The sequence below is a fragment of the Anopheles merus genome, chromosome 2L (assembly GCF_017562075.2).
Source record: "Anopheles merus strain MAF chromosome 2L, AmerM5.1, whole genome shotgun sequence".
Classification (NCBI taxonomy): Eukaryota; Metazoa; Arthropoda; class Insecta; order Diptera; family Culicidae; genus Anopheles; species Anopheles merus.
In genome coordinates this window covers 2,629,938-2,644,245 of record NC_054083.1, presented here as the reverse complement: position 1 = coordinate 2,644,245, position 14,308 = coordinate 2,629,938, and the positions used below count along the sequence as shown (strand labels likewise).

Sequence of the window (14,308 nt, the reverse complement as noted above, 5' to 3'; positions counted from 1 at the left end):
TATAATACATTCTAGATTTTGTAAATCTAATTCTTTACAACAAGAACAGTGCAGTAATCGCAACACTTTGTTCAATTTTCTTAGACTTTCTGCCGCCGTTTCTTTTTCTATGTAAAAGGTACGCGATTACGCGACAGTGATTACGCATCAGAGTTCAGTTTCTTGATTCTCTGTAATTATGAGGTATCACTGAAACTTTATATCAAAACCGTAAAATCAAGCCATCTTCCCTGTTTTTGTGTAATGATTTACTAGCCAAGGATTACAACAGATTTTTTTTTTCGGTTTGTTGCATATTAATGTAGGCAAACTTTATAACCAAAAGAACCAAATTCTATAACAATACTTGGAGACTTCCACGTGAAGCGCCAAATTGAAAAACTCCCAACAGAAAAGAAAAAAGAAGGAATATGAACAATTAATAACGTAGTAATAACGTACTCATAATAATAAAAATAAAAATTAATATAATAATAATAATAATAAAATAATAATAATAATAATAATCATAAAAAAATAATAATAATCATAAAATAATAATAGTATTAATAGTAATAACAATAATATTAATAAATTGGAGAAAACCATCTTATAGACAGTAAAGAGCCGTATGCGACTCGCGAGCCATGCTTTGTCGAGATCAATGGGAATATTATAATTAATTTTCATTTAGCATAAGGAATTTGAATTCATGTTGAAGTGTCCAGGCATACATAATTAAACACAGATAGTAATACCTCTATACGTAGGGCTGACTATCCTGCTATGGATAAATAACTGAAAGCCAAGCTTACTAATAGTTAAGGCAGGCCTTGGCCGACAACGGTTGTTGTGCCAAAGAAAAAAAAGAGAAGAAAAGTAAAATATACCTCAATAGATCCAGACAGACAACGGCAGTTGTGTCAAAAACGAAATAGAAATTTTAAACTCATTGTTCTGACTGATCAATTCTAGATTTAAACTCATGTTTGCGTTTAGATCACGAGGATTGACTCAAATTTCTTTAAAACATAAGAACAAGTTTCATGTTTACCTGAATGTACAGCGTTTTCTTCCACTTTCTCGTCTTTACATGAAATAAAGATATCTCTTATCATATGATCTAATTGTGCAGGTTTTTCCAATATACGGCATAGTCGAGTGTATTCTAATTCTTTGACTGGTATTCGAAGCAGACTTGTGTTACAACCGTTTTGATCAACGCATTTAGAAGTAAGGCTTTTCAGCAATGAATTGCTTCTCGTAATTTTGGTGGAATGGGTTCGCCGTATGAAACTGATAGATTTTGTAGGACTAATCATATAATCCATGGCAGGTGCGGGAAGTTTGGAAGATAGTCCTGCAATACTACTCGATTTTTTATTATCGAACGAGCTGTTGTTCCCAATGCGTGATGAGGAATGGTGTAAGAAAGAACTCTTCGGTGGCATTGAATTCACAAGAAATAAATTCTGTGGCAACGTCTTGGATTTGTCTTTTGTCGTTAGTATTGAATTGTCTGACATTGTATTGGACTGTTCTCTTCTAATCAAATCACATACGATTCCACTGCAGCTTGCGAGTTTTTCTATGGCGATACCATGATCCTTTGATAGATTGGATAAGATGTTGCTTCGGCTTCGCGATTTTCCCAACCGAAACGGTGTTGACGTATTCGGTTGAAGGCGACGAGAAGTTTGTTCCTCATGGCACTTTGTTTCGTCATCGTCTATGTTTACACTAGCGTTCAAAACCACACCATAGCGTTTTATTTTGTTTTCTTGTTCACTTTTACATGCCGCATGGTCCAAATTGTCATTAAATGAATCATTCAAACTCCAAGCAAAGCTACATGCACTCAAGTCCGGTTGATAGGTGCTCTCTATAGAAAAAAGCTGGCTATCCTGCGAGCACTCTTTTTCAACAGAAACTGTGGTTTCTGCGATCTCATGTATACTTTCAATTTCCTCAGATGTTGGGGTGGTCAATGGTACATAGAATGTTGATCTTCGGCGTGAAGATTCCGCGGTGGACGAGAATAACGCGTCGGAAGCCATACGTAAAATTCCAAAACTGAATTAACTTCAATATTTTCGCTCTGCCAATAATTATGATAATGTAGTTCGATTTTATTAAACTAACGTTAGTTCAATTTGTAAAATAAAGGATTCCTGCTGATTCAAACGATTCTTATCAATCGAATCCGACATTTATGTTCGACGATAAAATTTCTTTTTCATTTTAAATCATTTATACTCTGTTCGCAGTGCTCTAGACTCTGTGGCATATGCTTAGAAATAACACTATTTTTTAAAATCAAAAATGACCGACACCCAAAGTCACCTAATATGATGAGTTCTATGAGTTGAACTTGAAGCAATTGGTTCAGCTGAAACTGATGGAACAGCCACACACATACAAACACACACGCACACACGCACATACCCACCCACACAAACACACACACACACACACACACACACACACACACACACACACACACACACACACACACACACACACACACACACACACACACACACACCACACACACACACCACACACACACACACACACACACACACACACCACACACACACAAACACACACACACACATAATATATATATATATATATATATATATATATATATATATATATATATATATATATATATATATATATATATATATATATATATATATATATATATATATATATATATATATATATATATATATATATATATATATATATATATATATATATATATATATATATATATATATATTAGAGCCTACATCTTCAGACTTGGACTTGCGTCATGGAAATTTTTTTATTTTTTTTATATAATGCGTATTAGCTCGTGCACACTAAACACAAAAGGCTAAAAGGCACAACACGTAGTATGTATAAGCAGTCAAGATAGATTGCTTATCTTGGAATGTTGACAATTGGTTGTTTGATAAAACATTTACTTGTATTCACTGTTCTCACAACTCATTACGCACAACAATGGTCATATATTGTTTTATTTGTAATACATTACGCACAGCAACTGACTCGCGCACCAAGTATGAAGTTTCTCTTTCTCTAAGCGAACTGTGAGCATTAAGAAAGCAATCCCAACCAACAAAAGTGACATCCTATCTTGCTCTAGATGGTATAATTGTGCGTTAAGTAGAGCAAGACAGAATAGTTCGTTTGCTGAATGGGATATGCTTTCGTTTGATATGCTCACATATTTCTATCGTTCTCTCTGTTTCTCATTTCAATTACAGGCGGTCTCCGAGTTACACGGTTAATGGAGACCGAAAACGGCCGCAAAATACCGCGTATCTCGATTTTCCGCGTAAGTTGAATCTCGTAATTTTCAGCCAAAATATCACTAATTTTCCTGCAAATTTTGTAAGTTGAGGGTGGTTTTAACCACCAAATTAATTATTTCATATCCCAGGTGACATTTGCTCGAAATTGTTTTTCGATACCAGCTCGATTAGTACTAGATACGCCTGAAATTGTGAATTTGTGTGTGATCAAGTGTTTTGAAAGCGCTAACCGCAGGACTCTACACAGCATAACACGGAGCACAACATAACAACTGACAGCTGCCAAACGCTTCACTAAACGCTTGGGAAAGGAGGTAAAGCGTTTCATTAACTGTCGGTCATCGCAGTACCCGCACAACAAAATCGAGCAGTTTTTGTGCTCGGGTTCTAGCTCGCTTTCCGCCGAAACCGATCGAGAAAGCGAGCAGAAACGTCCGAAAAACCGATCGAAGCTCTTGATCGATTGAAGCGTTTACGGTCGTTCGAGAGAGCGCGCTGTATGTGTTTATCTCTTACTGACGAAAAAAAGCTCCGATACACGACCAAGTTGGCGCAAAAACGAAAATGGCCGAAAAACAGTTCACATCTACGTTCTCTTTCTCCCCTCCTTCCCCTCCTATAAAATGGCTACATGACCAACTATAACCATAGGAAACATCATTTCCGAGCGAATCTACAAGAAAACATCGAAAAAGCCGCATCACAGTTGATTTTAAAGGCCTTTTTCTAAATTCCCTTAAACTGGTGCAGTTTACAGGGTTTTCCATTCCAATTAACAACTGTCCACAGTCAACTAACAATCCTTGATTTAAAAAACACGATTGTCTACCACTTACAAACAAGTCAAGCCGTTTTTGGTAAACTGTCCATTTCAATTTCACAATTGTCGTCTTCGAAAACACACGTCAGATGCGGCACGGGTTAGTTTTAGTTATTCTTGGAGCGTTATAGTTTTTAAGTTATTTTGGGACGTTGTATTTTTTTTCATTTGCTACCAGTAAAAGCACTGATTAATGTACAAATTTCTGCATTGTATTAAAAATTAAAATATAGATAAAACTGCCTAACATGTCCATGTTGCTCAGCTTTCCCCATTTCAAGTGACACACGTTCCAGCCAAAACCAAAACAACCCGTGCCGCCCAGCTGCGCAAAGCGATAGGAGAAATCATGGGGTTCGGAGAATTTTATCATGCCTTCCTTTTCTCTCCTACGGCAAATTTGTCAAGCAGCTCGTCGAGCTACCCGTCCCTTGCTCCGCCTCATACCCCTTGCCTGTCGAAGGGCTGTCGAAGGTTTAGTTGTGTTGGTGCGTCAGACAGCCAATCGCTGTCAACCGTCGTCCGTGCTTTTTCCCTCCATAGCGCTATCTCTTTCTCGCGTGTGGTCAATGCTCATGAGTTGCTGTGGCGCTTAAAAAAGCCGTTAACAAACATTGCGGCAATGCATTTGAATTTTCACAAATCAAACCAAAAAAGCGCAATGAGTTCAAACGCTGCAATGTAAAAATGACGAAGGAATCGCTAGTTCACGCTGGAGGCTTTGCTGTGCAACGCGCAGAACTTTAATTGGCATTAACACGTTCAGCCTGGCGCTAATTTTCATCAACATTCCGTTCTGCCGGCATCTAGAACGCAAGCTGATTGTAAAACCGGCATACTGGAAAGTTCACTGGCAGTCCCTGCCCTACCAGCATTAAACGGCTTTGAAGGCATTTAAGGCCTTAGTCGCCTTAGAAGGCGAATAAAGATTTCAACCGAAACTTTCACGGATGTAACGGGTTCTCTTCGAAATCTTTAAACTTTTTGATTCAACGAGAACAGATAGCTTGCCGCCATCTTAGCTTGTTTATGTACCGGTTTTGGACCCTTACTAATGTAACTGCCAAATAGAGCAATGACAACGCTTTTGGTTCCGAACCGATAAAGCGTGTGATCAAATCCTGATTTTTATGATCTTTTTTGTGTTTATTTCTTTTTAAATTAATATTTTCTTGCTATAATTAATACAAACAAAATTTATGTGAAGCTAAATTAAAATAATACCTTTCCCCATAATAATTACACTATGTTCACCCTTCATTATCAGGATGGGAGAAATATCCCTACCAGCATTAAACGGCTTTGAAGGCATTCAGAAGGCATTTAAGGCCTTAGTCGCCTTAGAAGGCGAATTAAGATTTCAACCGAAACTTTCAAGGCTGTAACGGGTTCTTTTCGAAATATTTCAACTTTTTGATTCAACAAGAACAGATAGCTTGCCGCCATCTTTGCTTGTATATATACTGGTTTTGCACCCTTACTAATGTAACTGCCAAATAGAGCAGCGACAACGCTTTTGGTTCCGAACCGAGAAAGCGTGTGTTCAAATCCTGATTTTTTATGATCTTTTTTCTGTGCTTATTTCTTTTTATATTAAAATTTTCTTGCTATAATGAATATAAACAAACTTTATGTGAAGCAAAATGAAAATAATACCTTTTTAAAAAACATAATAATTACTCTATCTTCACCCATCATGATCAGGATGGGAGAAATATGCATCTCATTTCTCATTTTATTAGATTTATCGAAATGAGTTTGATATATTAACACCTTTCAACGGGTTGGTCTTTAACAACCGAATAATGCAGACCATCATTAATAAAGTGAAATAGCTCAGATCTTAACGCAAGAGAACATAACACGTAAATCGTGCTATCGAATCTCACGCTCATAACTGGGAACACTACAACAGTGCAGTGTTGAAGACACTTGTAAGGTTTTCTTTTGACAGTTGCAATTTCAAATTTCAAATTAAAAGCGAAATTTTTCATTGACATATTTCAAAGGCATTTATTTAATTACTGCTCAATGCACTGCTGATCGCCTTCAATTCACCGGCGATTACAAGGCGATTAGAAAGCATTTAACGGAAATTTGCGGGTAGGGTGGGGCCTGCCATCGAACTCAACGTGGTAAGCATTAAGCATAACTTTGTTACGCTAAGCTTTTGCTTTCGTATGTAGTAGATTACACAGATATGCTGAGCTGTCTGCGCAAGCGTATAAGTGTGCGTGTGTGTGCAGCACTTTCGCCAAATGTGTTTTCTTCCGGAATGTTATGATCCATCGGTCAAAGAAAAGAAGGTTCATGACAGAGGCGGATTAGGGTAATCAGGGGCCCTAGGCGGAAAGATGAGTTGAGGCCCCTGTAAATGATAACTGATGACCGAGAGGAGAGGGTACTGGCATACAGCTGTTGGGAGATTGAACAGTATACTTAAATTGCCGACGGGAGGGAGAGGGGGGGCGGTGGAGAGAGAGACCCCTTACGATCATCGGTTCCATGCCCTAAAATTGTTTCCTGGCAAAGGGGGAGGGGGGGGGGCACTTGGTTCTCCAGACACGGGGCTCCAACGAACATCTATCCTAGGGCCCTTGTCGCTAATACTCTGTCCACTTGTAGACATACGGCATACTATAGACTAGCGATCTTCGGCGACCGCCTAGTCCGCCTACCGTTAGATCCGCCGCTGGTTCATGAAGGTGTTTTTTTATAGTGGAGGTGCATCCTTCCCCCTGCTAACGTATGCATCGGACAGGAGACAGTGTGGCAATTTGCAAGTTGCCCGGTGAATAGGAGCGGTCCCGCGGCACCTCATTCCTCAAATCTGCATGCCCGTCGTGGGTTCTAACCGCGTATGAACCGTTCGCCGTAGTAAAAGCTGACTATCTGGCTATGTGGTACTCAAGCCCTGAAAAGGCCAATATGATCGCGTAGGCTAATACGCCAATAATAATAATAATAATAATAATAATAATAATAATAATAATAATAATAATAATAAGAAGAAGAAGAACAAGAAGAATAAAAACTTAGCATAACATTCCACACCCCGGAAGAGTTTGTCTTGACTTTATTGATGCAGGATCTACCGCTACTGCGCGACAAATCAACGGAATGAAATCGACCAAAACATGAACCTACCGAACCTTACCCATTCCAAGCCATTGCCGGTCACACGGCGTCATGATACCGACTCCAAGCCAACAAGCCACCAGATTCTGGACGGACAGGTGCAGCACCATACGCGCACCGTAATAAACAAATCCAGAATCCTCTTTAGTATGGATTCAATTTGAAATGTCGTTTCCACTTGCGCCCGCTAGCTGAATTGGAAAGAAATGTACTACATATCACACGCACGTTTGCTTCGATCGTGTGTCTTTTTAATACCCCCAATAGCAGAGCCGGTCGCAAAGATGGTGGTGACAATCCAATGGTTGTGTTGTCTCTCAGGTAGCGAGATCGAAAATGGATGGACTTTGTAGCCGCAGCGGATGAAAATGTACTCATGAGAATATAACAGCTTTGAGGTTTCTACACGCACGCACACACGCACGCACAAACAAGCACGGACACATGCATGCACGCGCGTACGCCAGCACGCATGCACACACGCACGCACACACCCACCCACCCACGCCAGACACATGCATGTACGCGCGCACGTGAGCACGCACCAACGAAAGCGCGCACCCGAGCGCGCACCCACCTCCAATCCCCCGCCCCACCCGCATGATCGAGTACAGCTACCGTATCGGTAGAACTGCTGGTTCAGCTATCTTGTAGCGCATCCTCATTCAAAGCGCCGGGCGGGGTGGGGGATCGCGACATGTTAGAGTGAACGGTCACTTTCCCCACGCTGTGTGTGTGCGCGTGTCGCTCGACCCGAAAACTCGAGACAGATTTCGGCACATACAAAAACAAATATTTTATTGCCACTAGACACCGTGCTACATGATGCTTAGAAGGTCGTTGAAGCATCTAACATGTTCAAATTTTAAAAAAAAATATTAGATTAGTGTTAGACGTTCTCCTACGCTTGTTTTAAATAGGCTTCGTCACCCTCGATTGGCACGGGCATCGAATGGTCTCATCAGCAGCGGCACGAAATAAAATAAACCATCAATACACCGATAACACTTTGAATTCCAAACCAGCTTCTCCCGCATCGTCTCAAGGTCACATAAAAATTAATAAATGCTAACACCCACCAATAACAATACACAACCGCAATGCAGATACATGAATCAACGCATACACCGCATTCAATTAAATTGAAAGCAGTGAGTTTTGGCGTCATTGTTTGCTGCTGCGAAGCCAGAGGACGCGATTTTTGCTTCCTGATATATATGTTCATGTTTCTCAATAACTATTTCACTGTTTAGCGGGTTGTATCGATCTCCCGGTCCAGATAACGCATTAATGTAGACACTTGTCCCTCTGTCTTCATTTTTTGCATCTTTTGGAACCTCAAAAATGAACCTGGGCTTTCTTTTGATGCTTTGATGGTTGCCTAATAGTGCCAAAATGTTGGCGACCAAAACGCCGTAACGTTCTTATGCGACGACAAACTTCTGTACTAAGTCAATTTAAGACGCTACGGGGTGTTATTCGTTGATCGCGCACGCTTCTAAGTTGGTTGGTTTCCTTTTTTGGCCATCATGGTTAGAGTTCGATTGATAGAGGTGTTAAGGTGAGGTGACTGATAGAGGTGTTCTATTGTCTCATGGGATACTACTATTCAAAGTGCAAATAACATTTTGTTAAAGCGGGTAAAGATAACCCTTTGATAAACCCATGAATTTGTCAATTTTCAACCGTCAACCGTTATTTAATTTTAACATTGTTTCAAAATCACGTCAATAAGATTTTCGGAATGAAGGAAATCGCATACGAAATTGCATATTCATGAGATACACTAAAGCCTGGTTACAATAATTTTATTTAAAGTTTTGCATGCGACTTTGCGATGGGGAGAGCATTTGACTTTCGCCAACGCAATGCATGCAATACAATGTTTTAAATATAGTAAAATAGCTCCACACATTTTCACGCGATAATTCGTTTATGTTGTTTTATTCATTCTTCTTAATTTCACACAGATCAGTTGATTTCTCTTCAAACTATTTGAGCGATATTTTCAATCGTATTTGAAAGCAAAAGCGAACATTTAAAACCCCTGTTGTTTTAACGAGAACGACGATCCACACTGTTGCTGTTTACGAGTTCAACGATTGTCAAAGTGCTTTATCATAAAGAATCAGTTATCAATATATCTGACATGGAATGACTTGTCCATAAAGCCTTTTAATAATTACTGACTCTACGTTTGCTTCGATATTTTTTAGCCGTTACGACTTTTGTATCATCCCCGGAATATCCGCAATATTTTTTGGGGCGTGGAAGGATGGGGACTTATCACATTTTTGGCCATCTATTGCCGATTCTCAAATGATTAAAGATTACAATTAGCTTTTAAACACACATGTGTGTGTGTGTGTGTGTGTGTGTGTGTGTGTGTGTGTGCGTGCGTGCGTGCGTGCGTGCGTGCGTGCGTGCGTGCGTGTGTGTGTGTGTGTGTGTGTGTGTGTGTGTGTGTGTGTGTGTGTGTGTGTGTGTGTGTGTGTGTGTGTGTTGTGTGTGTGTGTGTGTGTGTGTGTGTGTGTGTGTGTGTGTGTGTGTGTGTGTGTGTGTGTGTGTGTGTGTGTGTGTGTGTGTGTGTGTGTGTGTGTGTGTGTGTGTGTGTGTGTGTGTGTGTGTGTGTGTGTGTGTGTGTGTGTGTGTGTGTGTGTGTGTGTGTGTGTGTGTGTGTGTGTGTGTGTGTGTGTGTGTGTGGAAACCCCAAAACTATTTGATTCTGATGCGTACATTTTCATCCGCGGATTTTCTACGGCGGACGGTCCATACGCGGTTAGAACCCACGACTGGCATGCAAATGCGAGGAATGATGACAGTGCCGCGGGACCGCTCCTATCCAGCGGACAACTTGCATACTGTAACACTATCTCCTGCCCGATGCATACGCAGCAGGCAGGAGGAAGGATGCACCTCCACTATAAAAAAACACCTTCATGAACCAGCGGCGGATCTAACGGTAGGCGGACTAGGCGGTCGCCGAAGATCGCTAGTCTATAGTATGCCGTATGTCTACAAGTGGACAGAGTATTAGCGACAAGGGCCCTAGGATAGATGTTCGTTGGGGCCCCGTGTCTGGAGAACCAAGTGCCCCCCCCCCCTTTGCCAGGAAACAATTTTAGGGCATGGAACCGATGATCGTAAGGGGTCTCTCTCTCCACCGCCCCCCCTCTCCCTCCCGTCGGCAATTTAAGTATACTGTTCAATCTCCCAACAGCTGTGTACCAGTACCCCCTCCTCTCGGTCATCAGTTATCATTTACAGGGACCTCTACTCATCTTTCCGCCTAATCCGCCTCTGTCATGAACACCTTGTTTTCTTTGACCGATGGATCATAACATTCCGGAAGAAAACAAATTTGGCGAAAGTGCTGCACCCACACGCACACTTATACGCTTGCGCAGACAGCTCAGTCTATCTGTGTAATCTACTACATACGAAAGCAAAAGCTTAGGGTAACAAAGTCATGCTTAATGCTTAACACGTTCAGTTCGATGGCAGGCCCCAGGGACTGCCAGTGAACTTTCCAGTATGCCGGTTTTACAATCAGCTTGCGTTCTAGATGCCGGCAGAACGGAATGTTGATGAAAATTAGCGCCGGGCTGAACGTGTTAATGCCAATTAAGGTTCTGCGCGTTGCACAGCAAAGCCTCCAGCGTGAACTAGCGATTCCTTCGTCATTTTTACATTGCGCTTTTTTGGTTTGATTTGTGAAAATTCAAATGCATTGCCGCAATGTTTGTTAACGGCTTTTTTAAGCGCCACAGCAACTCATGAGCATTGACCACACGCGAGAAAGAGATAGCGCTATGGAGGGAAAAAGCACGGACGACGGTTGACAGCGATTGGCTGTCTGACGCACCAACACAACTAAACCTTCGACAGCCCTTCGACAGGCAAGGGGTATGAGGCGGAGCCAGGGACGGGTAGCTCGACGAGCTGCTTGACAAATTTGCCCTAGGAGGGAAAAATAAGGCATGAGAAAATTCGCAGAAGGCCATGAGTTCTTCCGTCGCTTTGCACAGCGGGGTTTAAGGGAATTTGCTCGAATTCCCGATTATTCGTGCTCGAAAATGTCAATTGGGATATTTCTACTGAATTGATCAGTGTTAACCTTTAAGTTGGCAACCGGATACCCGGGTATTTTTTTCAGCTTCGAACTGCAATAACTTTTGATTCATTGCTTTTATTGACCTGAAATTTTCCGTAGCATCCCAACTTTTAATTTATGATTTTTTGGTTCATAAGTTGTAATTTTAAACAGCCTGTAAGTATTTTATTTTGATTTTTTTTAAACTTTACCACGTAAGTTGGCAACCAGCATACCCGGGTATTCCATACATTTTGTATGGAGAATGACGTTTCTCTTCTTCCTCTTTTCGTATTGTGCTTATTTTCGAGTCAAATTCAAGCGATTCCAAATTTATATTTGACCGTTATTTTTATCAAAAAACGAAAAAAAACTTCATGAATAAATGAAATAGAAGAGAATATACCCAAGCGCCACAGATTAAGCTTAAACGACTGGAAAATTGAATATCCATAGAAAAAAATGAAAGCTCCACAGCTTCATTGGTTTGATCAGTAGATGGCGTATTACAACTCATCATTATATTGCTATCCTTTTCTTGCAATGTGTTTCGACAAGTTGCATTTTATTATGACCTATATAGCCTTCTAACTTTCTGAGCAAAAATCTATATAAATGGTCGTGTGGTTAGATACGTGGGTATCAACACCAATGACCATTGCTCAAATCTCACTTGCTTCAGTGCTGGTGGTTTCCGTTGGAGTTTAGTATTTAAACAATCGTATCGCCGTTCTAGTTCTAGCGATGCATAACTTCAATGCGAAACCATACAACAGTACAGAGGAAATGAGGAAACTCTCCTCCAAGCGATGAAGCTCAACTGGTTGGGGTATCCCACCAACAGATAGCGCCACCAGCTTTTTTGCTATTTTTAGAATGCATGAGTCGTTTGGCGTCTGCTAAACGAAGTCTTTCTATATTCCGTTTAGGTAGAGAACTTTAGTCGTTTAGAAGCCGTTTAGTGGTCGTTTAGTGGATTTGTGGCACTTGGGTATGGTCAGCATTACTTGCTTGCAGCATTAAAATATAGAAAGCATTGTTTACCTATGAAAATCGTTAATATTTTGCATCAAAACGTGTGGAATACCCGGGTATGCCGGTTGCCAACTTACGTGTGTAAATCTGGTTGCCAACTCTACGGTTAAACCTATTACATTAGATCAATACGGAAATTATTTGGTAGAGGCGGTCCCTGAGATACACGGTTAATGGGGACCAAAAACGGTCGCAAAATACCGCGTATCTCGAATTTCCGCGTCCGCGAATCTCGTGATTCCAGCCAAAATATCACTAATTTTCGTGTAATTTTGCAAGGAGCCATCAAATTAATTATTTGATATATTTTTACTGAACTGAACAGTTTTAAACCTGTTGAAATGGCATTTTAAATTCGATCAATACGGAAATTATTTGGTATTTCACAATGGATGTGTCAAATCAGTACGATTTGCTCAAAGAACTGTCAAATTTGGAAAACCGCGTATCTCAGAATCCGCGTATAAGAGGTACCGTGTATCTCGGGGACCGCCTGTATTTCACAATGGATATGTCAAATCAGTATAATTTGCTCAAAGAACTGTCAAATTTGGAAAACTGCGTATCTCCGAATCCGCGTAGAAGAGGTAACGTGTATCTCGGGGAACGCCTGTACATGCGACCCTCGAGATACGACCCTTTGACTTACCACGATTGTACGATTTTATTTTTGACAGTTAAAAGCAGTCATTTAAGCGGTCATCGCGCACAGCTAAAACCCAAATAGCCAGCTCGAACTCCATAGATGATTAGGGTCTGTTTAACGAAAAATCGTTCCGATGTCGTACTTTGTGGGTGATTAAGAAATGAAACGGTACTTGGTGGAACCATAAAGCTTTTTAACAAGCACACAGTACGCTTTGGAACTTTGCGCCGAATTAGCACTATGTGTAGGGATCATCCCAAGTAGCCTTAAGAAACTATTTTTGATTATTAACAGTTTTTTAAAGCCGTTTAAAATCAAATATAGTTTCTTAAGAGAATATGATCGCGAGGCTAGATGAGGTGAAATATACAACGAAATGAACTATTTGACAGGCGAAATATCTGACAGATAAAGCCTCACAGCAACCAGCTGATGTGCAATGTAAACAAATAACGTGCACAAAATTGTAACTAAATCCATTGAATAACTTCAATATCCAGTACTTCGTCAATTTTGAGCCAACAGTTCATAATTTCTTCCAATTACAGTAGAACTTCGATTATCCGGAGGCAGATTAACCGGCGGGCGGCTTAACCGTGCGCATCCCAAGCGCCACAGATTAAGCTTAAACGACTGGAAAATTGAATATCCATAGAAAAAAAATGAAAGCTCTACAGCTTCATTGGTTTGATCAATAGATGGCGTATTACAATTCATCATTATATTGCTATCCTTTTCTTGCAATGTGTTTCGCTACAATACCTATTATATAGCCTTATAACTTTCTGAGCAAAAATCTATATGAATGGTCGTGTGGTCAGATACGTGGGTATCAACACCAACGACCATTACTCAAATCTCACTTACTTCAGTGCTGGTGGTTTCCGTTGGAGTTTAGTATTTAAACAATCGTATCGCCGTTCTAGTTCTAGCGATGCATAACTTCAATGCGAAACCATACAACAGTACAGAGGAAATGAGGAAACTCTCCTCCAAGCGATGAAGCTCAACTGGTTGGGGTATCCCACCAACAGATAGCGCCACCAGCTTTTTTGCTATTTTTAGAATGCATGAGTCGTTTGGCGTCTGCTAAACGAAGTCTTTCTATATTCCGTTTAGGTAGAGAGCTTGAGTCGTTTAGAAGCCGTTTAGTGGTCTTTTAGTGGATTTGTGGCACTTGGGATAAATGTAACAGCTGTTCAAACCTACAGCCAACATTTGCAACGATAGTCAAGTGGTTAGCAACCAGATTTTTGTGCAGCTCTGTA

General features: G+C 40.6%; 1 protein-coding gene across 10 annotated transcripts in view; it reads right to left on the bottom strand.

Annotated features, from left to right (window-relative positions):
- LOC121591377 (ras GTPase-activating protein raskol) overlaps positions 1-3,147 on the bottom strand; it is a 39,625-nt gene extending 36,478 nt beyond the window's left edge. For 3 of the 10 annotated variants that reach the window (XM_041911784.1, XM_041911791.1, XM_041911789.1), the window contains exons 1-2: positions 2,958-3,147; positions 1,034-2,052 (exon numbers count right to left, since the gene is read on the bottom strand). In XM_041911784.1, the coding sequence (XP_041767718.1) occupies positions 1,034-2,052; positions 2,958-2,983 (1,045 nt within the window). In that variant the 5' untranslated portion in view covers positions 2,984-3,147. Of the gene's footprint in view, positions 1-1,033; positions 2,459-2,957 lie in introns of those variants that run through there. The other 7 variants (XM_041911785.1, XM_041911788.1, XM_041911790.1 and 4 more) reach the window with 7 other exon arrangements.
- Positions 3,148-14,308: the final 11,161 nt, after the last annotated feature.